This window comes from Sus scrofa, chromosome X (assembly GCF_054392235.1).
Source record: "Sus scrofa isolate SSC_HxYL_T2T_F1_AM1 chromosome X, Sscrofa_HxYL_maternal_Yorkshire_Landrace_v2.0, whole genome shotgun sequence".
In the NCBI taxonomy this organism is placed as follows: domain Eukaryota; kingdom Metazoa; phylum Chordata; class Mammalia; order Artiodactyla; family Suidae; genus Sus; species Sus scrofa.
This window is the reverse complement of record NC_139401.1, coordinates 21,385,649-21,409,440: the sequence shown is the minus strand read 5'-3', so window position 1 is coordinate 21,409,440 and position 23,792 is coordinate 21,385,649. Positions and strand designations below refer to the sequence as shown.

General features: G+C 37.3%; 1 protein-coding gene across 16 annotated transcripts in view; it reads right to left on the bottom strand.

The window, feature by feature from the left end:
- CNKSR2 (connector enhancer of kinase suppressor of Ras 2) overlaps positions 1 to 23,792 on the bottom strand; it is a 276,938-nt gene that overhangs the window by 72,671 nt on the left and 180,475 nt on the right. For 9 of the 16 annotated variants that reach the window (XR_014835808.1, XM_021080286.2, XM_021080287.2 and 6 more), the window contains 2 exons: positions 20,117 to 20,206; positions 18,026 to 18,240 (listed from right to left, as the gene is read on the bottom strand). Coding sequence is in view for 12 of the 16 variants with exons in the window: in XM_021080286.2 (XP_020935945.1) it covers positions 18,026 to 18,240; positions 20,117 to 20,206 (305 nt within the window). In the remaining 4 variants the exon portion in view is untranslated. The remainder of the gene's footprint in view (positions 1 to 18,025; positions 18,241 to 20,116; positions 20,207 to 23,792) is intronic. The other 7 variants (XR_014835809.1, XR_014835811.1, XR_014835810.1 and 4 more) reach the window with 1 other exon arrangement.

The following is a 23,792-nucleotide window of genomic DNA, read 5'->3' as shown; positions in this document are numbered from 1 at the left end:
GTATTCTGTAGTCATAGTAACCATGTGAGAGGAAAGAAAAACTGCTTCTGACATGAAGACATGCATTTATGAAAACCTCCCCTGACATGTGATTTAAGTACACTGCCATGTGGAAAGATTCTATAAAATAGAAAGAGAGAAAAGATAACACTTTTATACTAACGGAGATAATTCAAACCAGTAACATCTTATCAATCTCTAATTTTCATGCTTTTGTCAATTTTATTTTAATTAGCAAGGTACACTGCTCTGCGGGTTAAAAAAAAGATTTGCAGCTTTTTAAAAAAATTTTTTTAAATGGTTTTTATTTTTTCCATTATAGTTGGGTGGTTTTTATTTTTTTTAAAGCAACCATTAATCGTATGTTCATGAGAGGTGGGTGCATGTTAACATTTTAATTTTGCAAATAAAATAGAAACTAAGGTACAGAAAGGTAATAAGGCTCAGCCAAGTTAGACAAGGATGGGACTGCAATCACATTTTATCCCAAACCTATTAACAGTGTTAGCTGAACTCAACACAATTAAAAAACCCTATGTCAATACTGATGAGGAAATCAGTGATCCAAATAAGGCAAGCCTGCCTCTCCACTAATTCTTTACACAGGAGAAATCTCTTGGAGCTGATTCATTGTGTTATGCAATTTTTCACTTGATACACTGCTGATTATTATGCAATGCCTTAGAATTACTTTGTTCACTTTCTCAAAATGTGTTTTTTAACTATTGCATTAGTTTCTACAAAGGCAGAAACCATCTGCTTAGCTCACCACACTCTACACTCAACTCCTATCCCTGGACCGAATGTAGAATTTTTCTATTTAAAGCATGAATCAAACAGTTACTGACTACCTATGTGTGCGGACACCAAGACTATGAGCTATGGCATTTCATATGAAATCTGTCAGCACATCCTGTATATTCTCCCTTCAAAACACATCCAGAATCCAAGCCCTTAACACCTCTTCCACTTTAACACCCAGGGCTAAGCCCCTGTCATCTCTCACCTGAAATGGCCAGATCCTATCTTGTCTTCCAGCTTTCACAACTACCTCCAACCCCTCCAGCCTATTCTCACCACACACCACCTGGAGTGAAACACTCTTGAATGGTTATGTTTCAGCAATAATGGAATGCAAAGTACCAGGAGAATAATACCGTGGTACTGATCAGTAGACCTGACTTCTAGTTCTCCATATTCCAGCTCTATGACTGTGGTTAATAAGTCACTGAAAGTAATCCTAATCTCTATTTCCTCATCTGCAAGACTTGGAAAGATGCTCTTAGAATACCTCACAGAGCACTAACTGTATATGATCCTGACTTTATTTTTTATTTTTATCTTTTTTTGCTATTTCTTGGGCCGCTCCCGTGGCATATGGAGGTTCCCAGGCTAGGGGTCTAATCGGAGCCGTAGCCACCAGCCTACACCAGAGCCACAGCAACGCAGGATCTGAGCTGCGTCTGCAACCTACACCACAGCTCACGGCAGCGCCAGATCATTAACCCACTGAGCAAGGCCAGGGATTAAACCTGCAACCTCATGGTTCCTAGTCAGATTTGTTAACCACTGTGCCATGACGGGAACTCCCTGACTTTAAAATAAAGGGAAAAATGGCCAGTCACCAATGTGCACCCAATTATTGATGTTTTAAGAATTATGTATACTGGTAATAAGTGTCAGTCTTAATATTTAATGCTAGATTATTCACTGAAAGGCACTTAATTTTATGTTTAAGCTCCACCATGTTTGGAAATAACTCATCACCAGCCACATTAGATACAGCTATTTTGGGGTGCTTGATAAATGTGTACAACGCGAGGCAGGCAGAAAGTTCGAATCGTTGAAAAGCAGAACTAGGGCAGTGGCTGTTCCTGACATTTCTGTTTGACAAACTGTCGACATCTGGGTGTCAGAGAAATCAAGGTAGGCTTGCCCATCTTTTGTGACAAAAACTTTTCTGAAAAAATTGACAAAGCCAGATTTGCCTCTTGAAGCCTACTCAATGACAAGGAACTAAATTCTCTATAAAAGAAAAGAGAGAAATAAATAACAGAAAAAAAATCACTTCTAATGAAGAATATATGAAACCTAAGAATCTCAAATAAATTGGGGGGGGTCATGACATAATTCTGTCAGCAATTTTATGACTGAATCATAATAGTTGAAAAATATTCTGGCTATTGAATTAATGGCTTCATTTTAAAGAATCTGAAAGTGAACAGCTTTTTTGGGTTACCTTTATTTTTAGGTTTGTTGCTCTGATACACTGTATATATTTTCTCATTATGGAATTCTTGCCAGGTGAGTTTAATTTGTTCCAAGAATGCTAGCTTTTATCTAAATACCTTTATGGCTAAGAGTATGTTTATATCTAGCTCTTATCCTGAGATTTTTGTTTTTATAGAACAGACAAGCTCTCCAAGACAACCACTTCAAATGTTTCTACCTCTGCTAGCTTAGCTGCAGTCTTCTTGATCCAGAGATTGTTTTTCCTTAACAGAAAATCTCTCGAAGGTAATATGGATAAAAATAAAAGTTAAACTTAGAAAGTTTCAAAAGTCACTATCTGCAATTCATTTTATAGTAAAATAACTGAGAGAGATAAATCATACTTTTTCTTTTCTTCCACACTGAATCATCTAGTAGGACATGATTTTTAGCCTAAAAAAGTAAAAATGGTTTTATCTAACAGAAGGGGAAAAAGAACTTGATGGGGAGATATTTTTTTTAAAGAATTTATGTTTTCAGCAGGAATCAAATCATCATTATGCTGTCAATTTAGATGGCATTTTCCATAGTCCTCTCTGCAGTGCTACGCTCATCTTGTAAATGAGAAAACTGAGTAAGAGAAAGAAAGCAATTTATGCAAACTCAGATATGAAAAATTAGATTTCTGTAGGGCTTGATGTTTGCTGCCACTTCTCTAGAACTGGTTGCCTCAAATGCACTGAGATTAGCTTTGGCTTGGTCTCAGTCCTCTGGTGAGGACGTTTTAGTAGTATGGTTGGAAAAAGGATCCTAAGAATATTTGTGCATTGCCATAGTACCAAACACTGTTATCAGATACTTTATATACATTGTTATCACAGGAAGCCAAGGCTCTTACCCAATTATAAAAATATGAGGACGGGGGCACAAAGAAATAGAAACTAAAATATGCCCAGAAATATTTTACTAGCAAACAAGGAAGTGGATTTCATATGGCTGTTTCTCGTACCTGACATCTGATAAAAATTGAGGACATGATGCTAAAATGCAACTACGTGAAGGAGATTCAACAAGTGACTAAGCCTGGTCTAGGTACAGAGGCTTCTCGTACTCCTCCTCAGAGTATGCAAAGAAATTCTTTGAAGGATTGCCTAATGTTTTTCATTAAGTAGAAACCTCTTTAGGTAAATTAGACATTTTAACCTAGTTATTACTTAGTCAATCTTTTGACTGACGATAGATAAAAAGACAATTTGAAGTTACACTTTTCAATATATGCTTTGGGAAATTAAATAAGCAGGCTGTGGGGATGATACCTTCATAGAGGTGGACAGCACCTTTAGTCCACTCCAAATTTATCATTGTTTAGAATTTTTCACTTTACCACTGACCCTCTAGTGACACAATGTCACTAGAATTTTCAAAGCAGGCTTTACCCAGTAGGTATCTATGGTGCCAACAGAAAAGGAAATCTCAGCATGGTGGTTTTATCTACTATGTCGACTTAGCAAGCTGGATCTATTTAGCTCAGAACTCTCTTCCCTGTATGGTGCTAGTTAGGGCTGGCTAATGTAAATTTACGAGAATTTTGGACAATACAAGTAAAGCAGCAGCCTTTCTGCCCTGAAGGGTAGGGCAGGATGTCAGTCACTGCTGCAGCACACACATTGCCACTCTTCCACTGGCTCACGTTGGGTCAAGCAGTCAAGCCTGCATCCAAGTCCTGCATCCTTAAAGACCCTATAAATCTCCATGGCAAAGGGTACTTGCTTTGTTGCTGAAGTTGAAGGCAGGGTTCCAGTGTGCTTCCCTGCTCTGCCTGACTTCATATCCAGATTTTCTTCATGATCACTGGCTCTGCTGAGGTATTGTCACCAGCTTCTCAGGAGGGTAAGATCATGTCCTTTATTCCATACCACCTAGTGCTTCTATGTCCCTGATTGAACCTTAACAGATACAGTCCCTAATGGCCAAGGAGGACAGATGTTCTAGTCCTAGAAGCCTTTCTGATTTGATCATCAGGAAGTAAATTCCCCCCCACGTAATGAATGAATTCCCTTCCACGTAAGAAATGAATTCATTTCTTCTCTATATGGCCTTAAGAATAGTCACTATGTGCCCAGCACAATGGAACAAACCTCATATACACTGTATGACTCACTTCTGAAATGGCTGAGTGAATTAAATATTATTATCCTCTTTTTACTGATGAGAAAATGAGGTTCAGAAATGTGTCTAAGTTCAAACAGCTTACTTAAAGCTCCTGTTCTCTTAACTACAACATTATTCTTGGCCATCTGAATCTCAGAAAAGACAATTCTCTTCTTTAATTTTGGGCCCTTTTACCTGGAGATAGCTAGATACAAGAGCCATTGTCTTTTGAGGTCACTCCAAATTTATGATAATAAAAGAAAACATGAGAAGGTAATTTATTCTCCTGTTTCAGGTTTCAAGAAAGTCTGCATTTAGTTAATCTAAAATTATTTGCATATAAAGAATAGGGATTGAAATGCTGATCTATTTCTCAACATTCCAGATTGTTTGGGGTTCAAGCTTATTAGCATACTATTGTGGCTTAACCTGATACTTGCAGAGATGTTAAGGAACAGATTTAGCAGGATCATTTAGAACTGAGACTCGAGGTTAAGCTCAGGCACTTTGGCCCACTGCCAGTTGCCATCTGAGTCAAAAGCCAAAGAATCCATGAAGGCTGCAAACAATTTAACACTGTTCTTGGAAGTTATCGTCAAGAAACTAGAATGTAACAGTAGTCAGTAATTGTGCCTTAAACTTCATTCTCACATAAGATCTGGGCCAAGAGACTCAAACATGTAGTTTATTAGGAGGAATCTTTGGATGAAATTTGGGTATATATAGCAAATAATTAGGCCTATAGTTGTGTAGAACTGGAGGGTACTAAAACTATCAAGAAAGAAATATATTTTGAGTTGAGTGTAGAAAATGGGTTGATATAGGTTATGGTCCTGCAATCAGAAGAGGATTTGAACAGTTCTAGGGGTAAAGTAATTTTACCTTGAGTGTCATTCAACTTGAGATGTCTGATTAAATGAACTATGGTGGTAAGTTAATGTGGGTAGAGTGATTACTGATTACGGGAGCAAAAAAGGTCTGTTGCCAACAAAACCTGAGGAAGCTTTTGTGAGGCCAGAGCTGGGAGAGACAGGCCTACAACGTGAAAGAAAAAGAGGCTTCTTTAACCTCTCTGAACAAGGGTGGAATGTCCCTATGTAGTTCGCAGTTACCGAACATAGCAACCAAGCCAAGAGGCTCTCATCAGAATTCATTTTATTTTATTTTTTTAAAAGGCAACAAGGAATTTGTAACATGATTTAAATTTAATAAATTTCAACTTAATAAATTCCTAATTCAATTCTTCTGTGTCCTGTTTTGCATGATACTCGCTAATTAAGCCAGATTTTGTGTTTTGTTTCCTGGCAGCCATTATCTAAGCAGGAACTAGAAGAATGAGGCCCCCATTGGTTCAAACAGGAAACCAAAAGGACTGGCTTTACTTTATCAATAATCAGTTTTATACAGTTTAAGCAGAAACCTCTCTCAAGAGTGAGGGCATATTAATGAATCTTCTTGTTTGTTTATATCATGCTTAATTTATAACCTAAAAATTTATGAAACAAATTTTTCTTCAAATATCAAACAATATTTTCACAGTCAATAAAATTTATGAATTTAATCAGTCTCCTAGGAATTGCATTAAGTCGCAAGCCTTATACATCAAATATTTTATAGCTTTCCAACACTTCAAAGGCACCACAGAACATAATAATAGATGCCAAATGGATTACTCGTGCGCATAACCAATATAAAAGCGCAATGTTTTATTCTTTTTTTGGTATTTCTATACTTCTTTTTTTGGAAGTCTTTTAAAGATTAATTAATTTCCTTTAATAGTTATAGGCCTATTCAGATCATCTACTTCATCTTGGGAGAGATATGTAGCTAGTGGGTTTTGAGGAATTGGTTTATTTCATCTAAACTGTTAAACAAATGCACAGAGTTGTTCATAGTATTTCCTTATTATTCTTTTAATGTTTATAACGAGATTGTAGTGTAGTGTCCTGATACTGGTAATTTGAGCCTTCTCTCTTTTTCCCTTGTCAGTCTTGCTAGAGGTTTACTGAGTTCTTCTTCGGCTTTTCAAAAAATCTACAGTTTTTGATTTGAATTTGTCTACTATTTGCCCATTTTCAAATTTCAAATGTCTTCTTTCTGCTTGCTTAGTTTTTGTTGTTATTTTTCTAATATCTTGAGGTGGGAGCTTAGATTACTGATTTTGACGACTTTCTCCTTTTCTGACATAAGTATTTAGTGTTACAATTTTTTTTCCCCTAAGCATGTTTTGTTTTCATCTTCATTCAGTTCAATTTTCCTTAAGACTTCCTCTTTTATCTACAGATTATTTTAAAATGTGTCCTTTAATTTCAAAGAGGTTGGAAACTGACTTGTTAATTGTTATTTATTTCCAGTTTGATTCCATTACGGTTAGAGAACATGTTTTGTATGATTTCAGTTCTTTTTAAAATTAAGGTTTATTTTATGACCCAAGATATGGTCTATCTTGATGAATGCTCCATGCATACTTGAAAAGAATGTGTATTTTGCTGTTTTGGGGAGTCAGACACTGTTGGTGGGTAGTTGTTGAGCACTATATACCCTTGCTGAGTTTTTGTTGAGTGGCTCTATCAATTACTGAGAGGGGTATTAAAGACTTCAACTCTAATTATAGATTTATTAATTTCTCTTTTCAGTTCAGTTGGACTTTGTTTCTAGTATTGTGAATTTCTGTTGTTTGATGCATATACATTTAAGATTGTTATGTCCTCTTAGTGAATGAAAGCTTTTTTTTTTTTTTTTTTTTTTGGTCTTTATTTTTAAGGCCGCGCCCTCGGCATATGGAGGTTCCCAGGCTAGGGGTCTAATCGGAGCTGTTGCTGCCAGCCTATGCCAGAGCCAAAGCAATGCCAGATCCGAGCCACGTCTTGAGCTATACCACAGCTCAAGGCAACACTGGATCCTTAACCCACTGAAAGAGGCCAGGAATCGAACCTGCAACCTCATGGTTCCTTGTTGGATTGTTTCTGCTGTGTCACAACGGGAACTCCCTGAATGAATGCTTTTTACACCTGTTGTGGTGGAGGAGGAACATGATTTCTTTTTCGTAGTTCTCACAAAAATAACTATTAGAATAAATGGGTCAGGAAACACAAGTGAATTTTCTTCTTAGACTTCTTCATGGGCTTGCACTCCATAAAACTCTTTCATATTTTATAGACAAGTAAAGCCAAGATTTGTTTTCTTTTCTTCTGCTAAAACAACAACAACAACAACAACAAACCACATATCTGTATTTAAGGTGGGTCTCAACAGTTTTTGATTATGACCCTCTAAGACAGGCCCAAAGACTCCATAGTCTATTTGTTCCTAGTTTCCAATGGAAAATTAACTAGGTAATACCAATAGAACATGACTGTAAAAGTACTGTAGGGTGTGTATGACTCATAGTATCATTTTTAGAAAATTGTGGGTAATATAGATTACAACATGCCAGAAGGTAAACCAAGGGAATGAAAACAAACTAAAATCAATAGTGATGAAGTCTAATGATAATTTATAATAAAAAACCAGCAAGTGAAAACTCTTGGTAACTTTAAAAAATCCTGATGACGTACCAACATAGCATTCTTCCTGAAAACTGTCGGAAGTAAACCATCAACACTTGGGCTTGTACAGTAAGAGCACAACTACATTGTCAGTTGCATGGATACTGGGCTTCTTGGAAAAACAGTGAATTAGATGATTCAGTAAATTCTACTAATGCATTACTTTAGGATTATTCAATTTATAATCTTTTTAAATCATTTAGTAGTTAGTAGTAAGCAATATCTAGTCACACGTGAAAATGAAATTCTGTGTTATTTGCCCATAAGAATCAAAAAAAAAAAAAAAAAAAAAAAAAGGACTGCCATTTCTGCACCAAGCCTCAGCCATCAGGAGCCGTTCGCCAAGAACAGCCCATAGTTCAAGAATCACTGCTCTAGTGAAGTGCTCCAATGAGAATCACTTGTCATAGTCAGGCTAGACCCATGCAGGGCTTTGCAAGTGCTACTATGAATTTGGCATTAGAGGTCTAGAAATAATTAAGTCATCCACAGGAATCAGAGAGTACATATAATATGAATGTAATAATATTTAGAATGTATATCTAAAATGTCTGCACACCCTGGTGAGGAGAAACATCATGTCACACTACACCATGGCTGTCATCTAGGTGAGTAAAGTCAAAGTGTGGAGAAAGCGGTTGTTATAAACAACTGTTAGCTCAGATATGGTTATCTAGTCACTGAAACTAACAGCACTCTTATTTTAGTTACATTGATCCTGAAACAATGCAGCTATTTCAGACAGATATTACATAAGCCAACCTTTATAACTAAATAAATTTAAGTATAAATGTTTACAGGCTGACAATATAGCATATTTTCCATCTTCGTGATCATAATAGCTCCAGCTTCCCTAATAGATGATAAAATCCTTATAAGCAGAAAAGGTTTCATTCATCTAAAAATCTGAGTCTTGGAGCCGGACTGCTTGTACTCATATTTCAAGCCTGCTACTTTCTGGCTGCATGACCATGAGCAAGATAAATTCTGTGTTTCAGTTCTTCAAAATAGAAAGAATAGTAGCAATAATAGTAGTGGCCTCAGAAGGTCAATTTGAGGATTCAATGAAATTATGTATGTACCTTCTTATTATAGGAACTTAGTAAGCAACAGGTAAATATTAACTATTATTAATAGTAGCAGTGGCAATATTATTGATATATATTCCACAGCATTTTTTGGGCCTTAAAGATGGTTGGCACTACTGGAATTGCTGTTGAGTTTCTGCTAAATTATGGTACTTTTTGAGAGGCAATTTGAAACAGGACAAATGAGAAATAGTTCTACAAATTAAAATTTTTAAATAAACAAATAAAGAAAAGCTCTTGAGATTTAAATATTTCACAAAGAAAAGTATTTTCCCTTATTTCTTATTATTGTGTATCCGAAAGTCTAAATATAAGCAAGTGGGATAAGATGGTAATGGGAGTAAATATTAAATCAGAAACCTTCCATTTACATAAAAGAACAGCAAAGAATTGAACATGTTTACTATTGATGGTAGTATTGCCCATTCTAGTGTGTAAGAGACAAACTGCCAATGTTCAAATCCCAGCCTACCACTTAACCATTTACTAATCCATGTGCCGCAGCTTCTTAATCTGTAAAATAGGGTAATATCAGCGCCTTCCCCCTAGGTTTTTTAGGATGAAGTGAGTCAAAATTTGCAAATTACTTTGATTAGTATCTGTTTCATGTTTATTTACTTGTTAAATTTTTTAAAATGTCTTTTAACAGCTCCCCACCTTCTTCCTCCAGAAAGTTCACCAAAAATCCCTTCACAGTTTGATGAAAATGGCTAAAAGTACTTATTAGAGGTAAAACAGTAACAATGTTTGCAGTTATATTCTAAATAACTAAGACAAGCCACACAAATGTTGGAATGTTATGAAATGAATTGTCCAGATTTTTTAACACCTACTCAAAATCTGTTTTAAATAAGCCACCTAAAATCACATTATTCAGTTTATGAAAGTATATCTATATGTTGCCTAGATTGATCATCAAATTTTACTGGCATCTCAGCATGTAGATTTAAAATAAATTATTATTTTGTTTATGGATTTAGCTCAACAGCTTTAATGTGAGAGCAAGGTGCCATATAGTCATTATATTAAGCGAAAAAATGTCCTAAACCTAATCATATTTAAAGGCCTTTATCACTACATTTGGATTTCTCATGTGTGCATGCATGCGCATAAACACACACACACACACACACACACACACACACATTGCTGCCTGCCTTTTCTTCATGTGCTTTCAGGTCAGACAAGGGCTTTGGTTGCTAACAGCTCCCACATTTTCAGACAGAAAATCAGTGACTAGGTAAAATAAAGTCACACTCTGCAGAAAAATAGCAGAACATGCTTGGCTGACAGGCATATTGTGACCTCCATAATGAGACGGCAGTGACAGGCACAGAGCAAGAACTAGCTGGGCCTGAGGCTCTGAGATGGAGCAGAGGCGGTGAGGCTGAGGGGAGCTAAACCTGTTGCAATGGTGGCACCTGTGCAGCAGAGAAGTCCTGTAAATCACCCTGTTTAAAGGTGCAAACTGGGACCTGCTTTGATTGGGAGCCCAACATGGTGAGTGTAAATTATGAGGTGCTTCCAATAGTCTTTGAAATGGGTGGGTGGTCTGTCCTCTTTGTCAGTAAACCAGCCAAACACTCCTTGGAGGAGGTGGCAATAAGGGCAGAGTTCCAATCTCTGGAGTGAAATGGAAAGTTAATGGGAAGGCTTTCAATTTTTCTCCATTGAGTATTACATTTGCTGTGGGTTTGTCATAAATGGCTTTGATTATGTTAAGGAATGTTCCCTCTATACCCACTTTGGTGAGAGTTTTTATAATAAATGGATGTTGGACTTCGTCAAATGCTTTTTCTGCATCTATTGAGATGATCATATGGTTTTTGACTTTTCTTTTGTTAATGTGGTGTATGATGTTGATTGATTTGCGTATGCTGAACCATCCTTGTGACCCTGGGATGAATCTCACCTGGTCATGTTGTATGATCTTGTTGATATGTTGTTGGATTCAGTTGGCTAAAATTTTGTCGAGAAATTTTGCATCTATATTCATCAAAGATATTGGTCTATAGTTTTCTTTTTTGGTTGTATCTTTGTCTGGTTTTGGAATTAGGGTGATGGTGGCATCATAGTATGTCTTTGGGAGTGTTCCTTCTTCTTCAACCTTTTGAAAAAGTTTAAGGGGGATGGGCACCAGTTCCTCTTTGTATGTTTGATAGAATTCACCTGTGAAGCCATCTGGTCCTGGACTTTTATTTGTAGGAAGTGTTTTTATGACATATTCAATTTCATTTCTAGTGATTGGTCTGTTTAAGCACATGAAAAAATGCTCAACATCACTGATTATTAGAGAAATGTAAATCAAAACTACCATGAGATACCACCTCATACCAGTCAGAATGGCCACCACTAATAAGCCCACAAATAACAAGTTCTGGAGGGGGTGTGGAAAAAAGGGAACCCTCCTGCACTCTTGGTGGGAATGTAAGCTGGTACAGCCACTATGGAGAACAGTATGGAGGTACCTTAGAAATCTATACATAGAATTACCATATGATCCAGCAATCCCACTCTTGGGCATACATCTGGACAAAACTTTCCTTGAAAAAGACACATGCACCCGCATGTTCATTGCAGCACTATTCACAATAGCCAAGAGCTGGAAACACCCCAAATGTCCATCGACAGACAATTGGATTAGGAAGATGTGGTATATATACACAATGGAATACTACTCAGTCATAAAAAAGAACAAAATAATGCCATTTGCAGCACCATGGATAGAACGAGAGACTTTCATACTGAGTGAAATAAGTCAGAAAGAGAAAGACAAATACCATATGATATCACTCATATCTGGTATCTAATATACAGCACAGATGAACCTTTCCACAGAAAAGAAAATCATGGACTTGGAGAATAGACTTGTGGTTGCCTGGTGGGAGGGAGTGGGAGGGATTGGGAGCTTGAGGTTAAGGGATGCAAACTATTGCTTTTGGAATGGATTAACAATGAGATCCTGCTATGTAGCACTGAGAACTATGTCTAGATACTTACAACACAGCACGACAATGGGAGAAAAAATTATGTATACATGTATGTGTAACTGGGTCCTCATGCTGTATAGTGGAAAAAAAAAGTGTGTTGGGGGAAATAACAATAAAAAATAAATTAAAAAAAAAGTTAATGGATAAAACAAAGTGGAATTTAGTTATGTGGACTAGGCAAATAAGACAAAAAACATTCAGAGCCCTATGACTCTCCCCAGGCACACGAGACACTGAGCTTATGGTAAAAAGTTCCACTATGAACACACTCAACTGGGCAGGGCTGGCATAGGACATGGAAGTGGCTCTGTTTTTGTAGGTTGAGGACATCAACTGAGAGATACTAAGGCACTGATTCACTCATTTGATTCACTCATTTGATTATTTATCACATTTTTATTAAGTACTTATAAGGTCCTAGACCTAGACTAGGTACTGAAATATACTGCTGATCAAAAAGGAGAAATTGTCCTTACCAGCCATGGACATGCCATTCCTACCAAGTAGAGTGAAGAAAGACACTAAGCAGATAATCACAGAAATAAATATATAATTACAAATCATAAGAAAGGTTTCAAAGAAAACATACAGAATATTGAGACTATAATAGGAGAAACTGATTGAGTTTAGGGAATAGTGGTCAGAAAGTCTCTCCGCAATTTCAGGTCTAAATAGGAGTCAGTCTGGGGGAAAGATGGGGTAGAAGCATTCTCAGTAGAGGGAAGAACATGCCAAAAAGGAAAGAGGTAGCAAAGCCTGGTGGATGATGAGGGTAGTTATAGCATACTGAATGCTTTCCTTTCAAATAAATTCAAGAAAAAAATACGTTAACTGGAATAACAAATATATAGAATAAAAATTAAAATTATGTATTTCACAATAATATAAACATTTAAAACTTCTTTATTATTATATAAAAATTTCTACTATAATTGCTAAGAGGAATGAGTCACACTGAAATCAAATTGTATTTACCTGGCTTTGTGTATTTTTATTGGGCTGCTTCCCAGAACAGACTAATAGGCATTACGATCTAGGTCTGCTTATAAGAAATACCCTACACACACACCCCCACGCCCCTTTAGCAAATTGTTTAAGGGTATTTAATTCTGATCCTGCTATTAAATTTGACTAAATTTTCTCTAAATTTCAACTTGGGCCACATGGAGCTAGCTAGTATTACAGCAGAGATAGCAGCCTGTGAAATTCAGTGTTCAATCTTTATGGTCCTCTTCCACTTAAGTGCTATTTCTTTTTTTTTTTTATTAATAATTTTTTTTATTTTCCCACTGTACAGCAAGGGGGTCAGGTTATCCTTACATGTATACATTACAATTACATTTTTCCCCCACCCTTTCTTCTGTTGCAACATGAGTATCTAGACATAGTTCTCAATGCTATTCAGCAGGATCTCCTTGTAAATCTATTCTAGGTTGTGTCTGATAAGCCCAAGCTCCCAATCCCTCCCACTCCTTCCCCCTCCCATCAGGCAGCCACAAGTCTCTTCTCCAAGTCCATGATTTTCTTTTCTGTGGAAAGGTTCATTTGTGCTGGATATTAGAGTCCAGTTATAAGTGATATCATATGGTATTTGTCTTTGTCTTTCTGGCTCATTTCACTCAGGATGAGATTCTCTAGTTCCATCCATGTTGCTGCAAATGGCATTATGTCATTCCTTTTTATGGCTGAGTAGTATTCCATTGTGTATATGTACCACCTCTTCCGAATCCAATCATCTGTCGATGGACATTTGGGTTGTTTCCATGTCCTGGCTATTGTGAATAGTGCTGCAATGAACATGCGGGTGCATGTGTCTCTTTTAAGTAGAGTTTTGTCTGGATAGATGCCCAAGAGTGGGATTGTGGGGTCATATGGAAGTTCTATGTATAGATTTCTAAGGTATCTCCAAACTGTTCTCCATAGTGGCTGTACCAGTTTACATTCCCACCAGCAGTGCAGGAGGGTTCCCTTTTCTCCACAGCCTCTCCAGCTTGTTATTTGGCCATACTACCCAAAGCAATCTACAGATTCAATGCAATCCCTATCAAATTACCCATGACATTTTTCACAGAACTAGAACAAACAATCCAAACATTTATATGGAACAACAAAAGACCCAGAATTGCCAAAGCAATTCTGAGAAACAAAAACCAAGCAGGAGGCATCACTCTCCCAGACTTCAAGAAATACTACAAAGCCACAGTCATCAAAACAGTGTGGTACTGGTATCAAAACAGATAGACAGACCAATGGAACAGAAGAGAGAATCCGGAAATAAACCCTGACACCTATGGTCAATTAATCTTTGACAAGGGAGGCAAGAACATAAAATGGGAAAAAGAAAGTCTACTCAGCAAGCATTGCTGGGAAACCTGGACAGCTGCATGCAAAGCAATGAAACTAGAACACACCCTCACACCATGCACAAAGATAAACTGCAAATGGCTGAAAGACTTAAATATACGACAGGACACCATCAAACTCCTAGAAGAAAACATAGGCAAAACACTCTCTGACATCAACATCATGAATATTTTCTCAGGGCAGTCTCCCAAAGCAATAGAAATTAGAGCAAAAATAAACCCATGGGACCTAATCAAACTGAAAAGCTTTTGCACAGCAAAGGAAACCCAAAAGAAAACAAAAAGACAACTTACAGAATGGGAGAAAATAGTTTCAAATGATGCAACGGACAAGGGCTTAATCTCTAGAATATATAAACAACTTATACAACCCAACAGCGAAAAAGCCAATCAATCAATGGAAAAATGGGCAAAAGACTTGAATAGACATTTCTCCAAAGAAGATATACAGATGGCCAACAAACACATGAAAAAATGCTCAACATCGCTGATTATAAGAGAAATGCAAATCAAAACTACCATGAGATACCACCTCACACCAGTCAGAATGGCCATCATTAATTAAGTGCTATTTCATTAAAAAATAGCTGTGTTATCCAAAGGAATAACTGGCAAGAGTAAAGACTAGTGATTCATCACAGAGATGATTGGATCACATATTGATATTGATCTTATATTTTACAAAAATTAACATAAGGAAACATCCTTTTATTTTCAATAAGTATGTACATAGAGATTAAAAAATAAAACAAAAATTCCTGTGAAATAAAAAAAGCAATCATTTAAGTATACATTATTTTACCTAAGAAGTCCATGCAAATTTAACTATAATACCCCGAGATCTCAGTAGTAGATCATGCTGAATAACTACCTGGCTTTATTACAGCAGCAGCTCTGTGTGTTTTTTTGAACTTAATAAAAAATAGTCACAGAGAGCAAAAGAGAAACCTGGGTAGAAATCAATCCAGTTACCGAAAATGTTATTAAAATCAACATATAAACTCTCAAGTTTCTTCGAGTCCAACTTTTTCAAAATTCACTTGAGTCATCAAAGCACAAACTCATTGGTGAATGCAATGCCCGCCATGCATGGAGGACCAGGACAGAGTGTGAAGAGATCTCTGCAGTAGATGCTTTGGGTTCTAATCCTTACTCTTCCATTATTTTGCAATACAACTTTGGATAAATCACTTAACCTTTCTGAATTTGAGTTTTATCATTTGGAAATACAGTTGTTGTGAGGTTCAAAAGACAACAAATGTGGAAACTCCCTTGATAACTGTGAAAGTACTAAATAAATCCAAGTAAGGTCCTCAAAGGAATTTAAGAGTCTAATAAAAAACCCACCAATCGGTGTTTTTTCTTTTTGAACACTGGTTTTAGGCATTTAACATGCATTCTGGGGATAACAATTATTTAGCTTCTTTTAAACCAGGGAATAGAATTAGAAGATGTGCAGCCTTTCACTATGAAATTAGTGGGTCAGTGTTACATGGCAGGACTTCCTCTCTGATTAACAATATTCCTTACCCCGTGCTGTCCCTCTGTCAGGAATTCGTTGGGATAAATATCATTTATCTAGGAAATACCATGTTATAGACTTAGGACATGGAATAAAAGTAGGAAGTTAAAGTTGGCTCAGATTTCTGTCTTGGAATAAACTTCTAGAAGTGAAGTTGACCAGGTTCTTGATATATTTAACTAAACAATGCCTTTCAGAAAGGTGGTAACAATTTATACTCCAAGACAATACTCACTATATTTCTGATGAACAGTTTCACCCTTTACTCTCTTCCATAGTTTAAATCCTCAAAAGTCCACAAGACTCAGTTATTTTCCTTCCTCACCTCACACAGTATACTCCTGTCCGGATGTGCACAACAGAATGACACAGGCTGAGTGTTTAAATGAGCCTTCAATGGCTTATCACTCGTCTTAGGATAAACCCAAACCCTTTAGTAGTTTACATGCTCTGGTGAAGTGGCCTCTTCTGCCCTCTCTAGCCTCATCTCTCACTACCAACTTCCCTCTCGAATAGGCCAGCTGTCTCTTATGTTTAGATCTTTATTACTTCTGACTAAAACACCAGATTCTAGGGACAGTTCGGCATTTCTGACCAATGGGAGCAAAAGTGGCCCTCGTCATACGGCTCTGAGTATTGACTTCAGAATGACTGCAAATGTCTGTGGAAAAAACAATAGCCTGATTTGTCAGTTATTTAAAGTAGCAGGTTTTGATACGGGCACTATTCTCTTGGAGAGGAACAAGTTAGGGGTATGTAACTGGGGACAGGAGAAGTTTGAGAATGAGCACCCATGAGTGCTAACTGCACTCCTACTTCAACTCAAATAAGTGAAAATATTTTTTTACACTTTAGTTTTATGAGAGAACTATAGGATAAGTAACTGGGTGATTGAATAGATAAACTCAGAAAAGCAACTCAAGTGTAAGTTACTAACTTTCACATCCTATAGACTATATCGAGACAGTCTACCTTCTACAGAAGTGGCAGAAAAAATGTATTTTTTTTTATACTGTGAACACAAAGCATAGTTGTTCAAATTATTTAAAACCCCCCAGCCCATGCTTTTCAAGGGCTTCCTATAAGAAGCTATAGTTCTATTCGCACATCAAACTCCCTTTCAACCAAAATGTCGTAAAATTGGTTTGATTCTGTGAATCGAATGTTTTGGCTAACAAGATTCTCAGCCTCCACACAGCCATTGTCCTAGTTTCTCATTATCCATCTAGCTTGGGCTTAACCACCCTGCCTTTAGCCTCATCTCTCTTTGTTCACACTCTGCACCAGCGAGATCCTAAAGGCCAATCTCATCAGGCCAGTCCCCAGGGTCAAAATTCTCCAGTTGCTCTTCACCACTGCAGAAAAGAGCCTAAATACACAAAATTCCTGATCTAAGCCCTGCCTACCTCTCTAGGGGCCCATCTACTGCCCCTTCTCACATGCTTTTCCTCAGTTTTGAATGAACCAGTAATTCTGAGCCACATGAAGTCCCTGGAACATGCCATACTGGCACACATTTGTTGCAAACCTCCATGTGCCTTCCCACAAAATAGTGCTACTCAGCTTTCACTCTTCACCCAAGTGCTCCCCATTCTGAAGGCTTTTCTTACTTCCCAAGAAGGCCCTTCTTCTCCTAGGGTCCTCCTACACTTCTTGCAACCACCCATTACAAACTGTACTGGGATTCTTGTGTGTCTTTCTTACCACATAGTGGTGTGTGCTATGTCTTCCATTTCGACCTCGAGCACTATACTCCCTGTCTAGTGCATAGAAGATGCTCATTTTACAATGAAATCATGAATATATTAAACATCCTATCTTTAATGCTGAACTCTATAGCTCTTCATTTACTGCGTACTCTCACATGAATGATTGATCAGCTAATTAATTATTCTCCACCAATTCCTTGCATATTAACTTATTTCATTAAAAATATAACCTGCTACAACATATGAACTCACTGAACATATAATATGCACTGAAGAACAAATCAATAAACCATCATTTTTAAAGGGCATAAAAACTAAATTTAGGATCTTCTGTCAAAATCTGGCAAGAGGATAAAAATAAATAATCTGGAATTTATCCCAAAGAGTCATTTGCTAGTCTGCCAATAAAAGCATTATCATAGAGTCTTTGAAATTTTACTTACATGGTACAGTGTGGTCTCTGGCACAGGCGTGCCCATGATGTCTTGTCTTAGTGCATCCATTTGCAAACTAGGTAGCAACGAATAGTGAGTCGGGCTACTACTCTTATCCCCCTTCTTTTTAGACTTCTTCCCTGTGTCTTTCTTGCTGTTTCTCTGAAACATGTATTCTTCTTGAGCAATTTTTTCATTGCTCATATAGCGGAGTAGAGAGTTTTCTATACAAAAAAAGATAAATATACAAATGTAAATATGCAAGTATTCCAAACTTCTCATTCTTTCTTAACTGTGTTATTAGATTTCATTTCAGAAATGTAACTTGATTTCATTTATAAAATAACTTTGCAATGAAACTATAGAGGATCTTAATTATTTGGGATCACAGGGCAATAGGAAATAGATAGCCTATAGATTATTTCTTCAAGTTTTAGCTCTGAACCAACTATATCAGAAGCACCTATGGAACTTAAACCAGAAATCCTGGGTATGTGACTCATAAAATTTTTAACGAGCTCCCCCAGGGAGATTCTGCTAAAATTTAATGACAAACACTGACCTCTGGCAAGCTAGAATGCATCCTTGGAAAAGTTAAAGCTCTCGTTATGGACCAATAATGAAGAAACTTTAGTTCATAAAATCTATGCTTAAATTGACAGCCAGTACTTGGTACTTCATAAGGCTTTTTTTCCCCCCAACATATCACTATCATATCAAGTCCCAAAAGAGTGACAGAGATAGCATATAAGTGTTTCTCTTGTTATGTTTTTCTTGATTAATTCTATAAAACAGATGAGGTTAGAAACTGAAGTTTGGAAAATGGGAGTGAATGCATAGATGTCAAGGAATCTGTCAATGTTCCTATATTTACCAACATTTTCAGCAAAGCTTGCTCTATAAAACAAGTGTTCAGAAGACCAATGAAGCAAATATTCTTTTTTTTTTTTTTTTTTTTTTTTTTTGTCTTTTTGCCTTTTTCTAGGGCTTATGGAAGTTCCCGGGCCAGGGGTCCAATCAGAGCTGTAGCCGCCAGCCTACACCAGAGCCACAGCAATGCGGAATCCGAGCCGCGTCTGCGACCTGCACCACAGCTCACGGCAACGCCGGATCCTTAACCCACTGAGCGAGGCCAGGGATCGAACCCGCAATCTCGTGGTTCCTAGTCGGATTCGTTAACCACTGAGCCACGACGGGAACTCCAGAAGCAAATATTCTTGCTTGCTTACCCCTGTGTATTCTGTGGATCTGTACATTAATGAAATAAATTCTGCACACTGACTAGAAATAATAAGCAAATGAGTTAAACATACTCTAAGGGAAACTTAGTGAGTTTAGGTTCTATGAAGTTTTTTGCTTTGTTTTATTTTCTTTTTCATCTACAACCTTATAGATCTCATTTCAGAAAATGGAAGTAGCAGCATGACCCACTGGGCCCACCATTCCACACTTGGCTGAATCCCGTTTAGCAGTGAGACTTCCAGTTGCTCTCTTTACTGCTCATCTCAATAGCAGGATAAGTGAACATAAAAACTTACTTTTGGAAGATACTTCAAGTGTAGCCCACCCCCAAGTAAGAAGATAACCCTGAACAGCAAACAGAAGAGAAAAAAAGCAAAGCAGTTTTTTTCCATTTTTATATGGTTTTCATTAGAGTCACTGGCCCAGTTTCTATTAGCTTTTACCCATGTGCTTCAAAGCTCAATTTAAGGTTATATCAATACAAAAGTAACGAAGATGCATTGCGGACCAATGGGGAATGATCACAAACTCTTCCTATTTGCTGAACTTAATTCTTTTATGCAGTTTCACACTTCTGACCTTGTTTTCTAAGTATTAACTTTCAAATAACAATCAGATATTAATTTTTTACAGTGTACTTATCTACCCTGAATCCCTTAGGAGGCATTCAGAGAAGATATCTACTTAATAAGAGATTGAGATAGTTAAAGGTTGGTCTGAGTTGGTTTAGGTGTATCATAAAGTCAATGAGAGAATGAACAGTTTTCCACTGAAGCCATAACATCCTATTTAAAAAAACATTTAAATTTGCTTTTCGTTGTAACAACCCAGCCTACACTGAAATTCTAGAACACTTACCTCTTCTACTATCTCTCTTCATCTTATTTGGATCTTCATAGTCCCCCACCCAATTATATTCCACTGGCATAGATATAGGTCGTAGCTTGCCTAAACACAGAGAACAAAATTCACATCACATTGTTTTTCTTCCCCATGTCCGCTCAAACTTAAACTGACTTTTAGCTACAGTTTGCAAAACACACTCACTCATATGCAACATTATGGTTGGCATTTGTGAAGATGAAAAATATGTGTGTTTTGAGCCAGAAGGTGAAACTGCCTGTGGCAAATGGCCAGGTGATAATGTAAACTTAAGGCACTTTTTATATAGAATAATGAAGAGCCTAGGTTTGCTCTCTTAGGAGCCCCAGACTTTAAGAATGTGGTCCTTTACAAAGAGGATCATTATTTTAGTGACTTCATTTTCTTTTTCTTTTTTTTAATTTGTTTTTGTTTTTTTCTTTCTACAGCTGCACCTGTGGCACATGGGAGTTTCCAGGTTAGAGATTAAATCAGAGCTGCAGCTGCTGGCCTACACCACAGCCATACTGCAGCTTGCAGCAACATTGGATCCTTAACCTACTGAGGCCAGGGATCAAACCCTCATCCTCACGGAGACAATGTCGGGTTCTTAACCCACTGAGCCACAACAGGAACTCAGACTTCATTTTCAATAACTGGATCTCTGTCATATTCGTCAATGCCCAAGTGTCTTTATCTTAATAGCCAATCTCCAAGATAGGAGCCCCTTGTGTTTAACCTGCTTCCAGAACATGATTTCATGTTAGAACACCACAGTAATAACTTCCCATCTTCACTGCCTCCTAACTCCTATCTGCTTTTCGGACCTCACCATGCTTCAGCAACATGGCGAGATTCTCTTATACATCCTATAGCTGGGTCTGCCCCAAACATGGCTTTTGCTATTGTGAACTCTAGTTTCCAGACCTGAGTAATCACTGCTTAGGCTGTCCCACTTCCCTCTGGGTCTGTGTTCTTACTAAACGGCATTTTACTTTAGCAAGCAGAACCCATGGCATAGGCTTTAAGGAAAACTTTTTGGTGAGGATGCAGTGTATTATTTCTGATCAACTTGAAATTCCTGAAGCACAAAACAGCCAACAGAAAATCATAGAAAAGTTTAAGGATACCTAGCACAATGCCTGATACATAACAGTTGCTTAACATATTCTGAATGAAAAGTCACAGGGGACTGGGTCATAGTAATAAGAGTAATAATGATTATGGTGATCATGACAACAGTACTAACATGTATATATCATTTACCATAAGACACATACTGTCTAAGGTTTTCTAAGTATTAAAATGTTTAATTCTCAAAACTCTGAAAAATATACTATTACCCTCATTTTACCAGATGAAAAAACCTGGGACAGGTTATGTAACTTGCCAAAGACACACAGTTGGTAAGTGTATAGTATCATGGTTCAAACCCAGGCACTCAAACACTACTTGTGCAGTAATTTGGGGTGACTTCTATATTTTCCCTTCAATATTCTGGTCTCTCAGTTTCTTGAGGTTCTCTCCTCCACCCATTCCTGTAGTCATAGGCTTAATCTTGTCACCTGCAAAGGCTACAGCCCTTTCCAGTACCCCATTTTCCAACTACCACCTTTTGTATTTTTAGCACACCCTCTACAGCCCTCCCAGTCCAATGATTCTTCCTCCTTTAATCTACCCACATTTCCACCTTTCAGCATCTCTCTGTTACTGTGTGTCCTCTTCAGTTCCCTCCTTGCCCAGGTAAATTTCACAATCAAATTGCTATGGACACTCCATGTAGTTTAAAAAACTCCGTTAAGATACTTCTTGCTCATTACGTTCACAAGGAAAATGTGCCAACCTTATAGCATTTTAGGTATGCTGATACTCTTTACTAAGTATATTTTCCTAAGCTGTTTGAAAGTCTGAGGATGAACTAGACATGATAAAATTATTAATGAGCCCCCAAATGAAGTATTTATTTAATGGGTTACTTTCAAGGTGTGCACATCATCACCTCAGTTTCCAAAATTCTTATGGGGTAGATCTCTGCAATTTGATAGAGGGAGTTTAAGTGGGCTGATGCAGGTCAATGTATCTCCCCATCTAGGATGGCATAAATGTTTTCTGAAAGGTCTCCTTTTGTCATGTCTGTTCAACTGCTTTGCAGAAATCAGTCCTCCAGAGGGTTGATGTTACGAATGTTGTATTTTCAAAATTCATACAACTTAGTTCCTTAGAATCTAGTTTTTAAAATAAACTCCATTTCAACATGGGCACTGAAAGTGAGACAGTTAACAGCTCTAACACTGTTTCCTCAGGTCACCAAAAAAATCTTTGAAAAGTGAAAATTCCAAGCAACAAGCAGTTGTTTTACTTTCTCTATGAAAAAAAAAAAAAAAAAAAAGCTGTTTGAAGAACTGACTGGTTGTTTGGAGTCAAATATATATGCACAAAACAAGAAGAAACACACTTCACGCACGGAATATGAAATGTATGATTATATTCATTGTATTTTAGGTCATCTCTGTAATTAAGCCTTTCATATGTCTGGTTATATCATAAGCCATAGAGAAAAATTTGTAGAAGATTTAAACACTTTTCATGGAGTGATTTTTTTAAACAGAAGTATATTGTATATTCAATATAAAGTACAAAATTAAGAAAAATGTATTGTTGGGCAAAAGACCTGAATAGACTGTTCTCCAAGGAAGATATATAGATGGCCAACAAGCACATGAAAAAATGCTCAACATCGCTGATTATAAGAGAAATGCAAATCAAAACTACCATGAGATTCCACCTCACGCTAGTCAGAATGGCCATCATTAATAAGTCCACAAATAACAAGTGCCGGAGGGAGTGTGGAGAAGAGGGAACCCTCTTGCACTGCTGGTGGGAATGTAAGCTGGTACAGCCACTATGGAGAACAGTTTGGAGATACCTTAGAAATCTATACATAGAACTTCCATATGACCCCACAATCCCACTCTTGGGCATCTATCCGGACAAAACTCTACTTAAAAGAGACACATGCACCCGCATGTTCATTGCAGCACTATTCACAATAGCCAGGACATGGAAACAACCCAAATGTCCATCGACAGATGATTGGATTCGGAAGATGTGGCATATATACACAATGGAATACTACTCAGCCATAAAAAGGAATGACATAATGCCATTTGCAGCAACATGGATGGAACTAGAGAATCTCATCCTGAGTGAAATGAGCCAGAAAGACAAAGACAAATACCATATGATATCACTCATATCTGGTATCTAATATCCAGCACAAATGAACCTTTCCACAGAAAAGAAAATCATGGACTTGGAGAATAGACTTGTGGCTGCCTGGGGGGAGAGGGAGGGATCAGGAGCTTGGGGTTATCGGATACAACTTGGAATGGATTTACAAGGAGATCCTGCTGAGTAGCATTGAGAACTATGTCTAGATACTTATATTGCAACAGAACAAAGCATGGGGAAAAAAATGTATACATGTAAGAGTAACTTGGTCCTCATGCTATACAGCAGGAAAAAAATTAAAATAAAAAAAAGAAAAATGTATTGAATTAGACAAAAAAAAACTTAGACAAGAAGTTTTAATTAAAATTACTTTTGGAGGGAGTTCCCCTCATGGTTCAGTGGTTAACGAATCTGACTAACATCCATGAGGATGCTGGTTGGA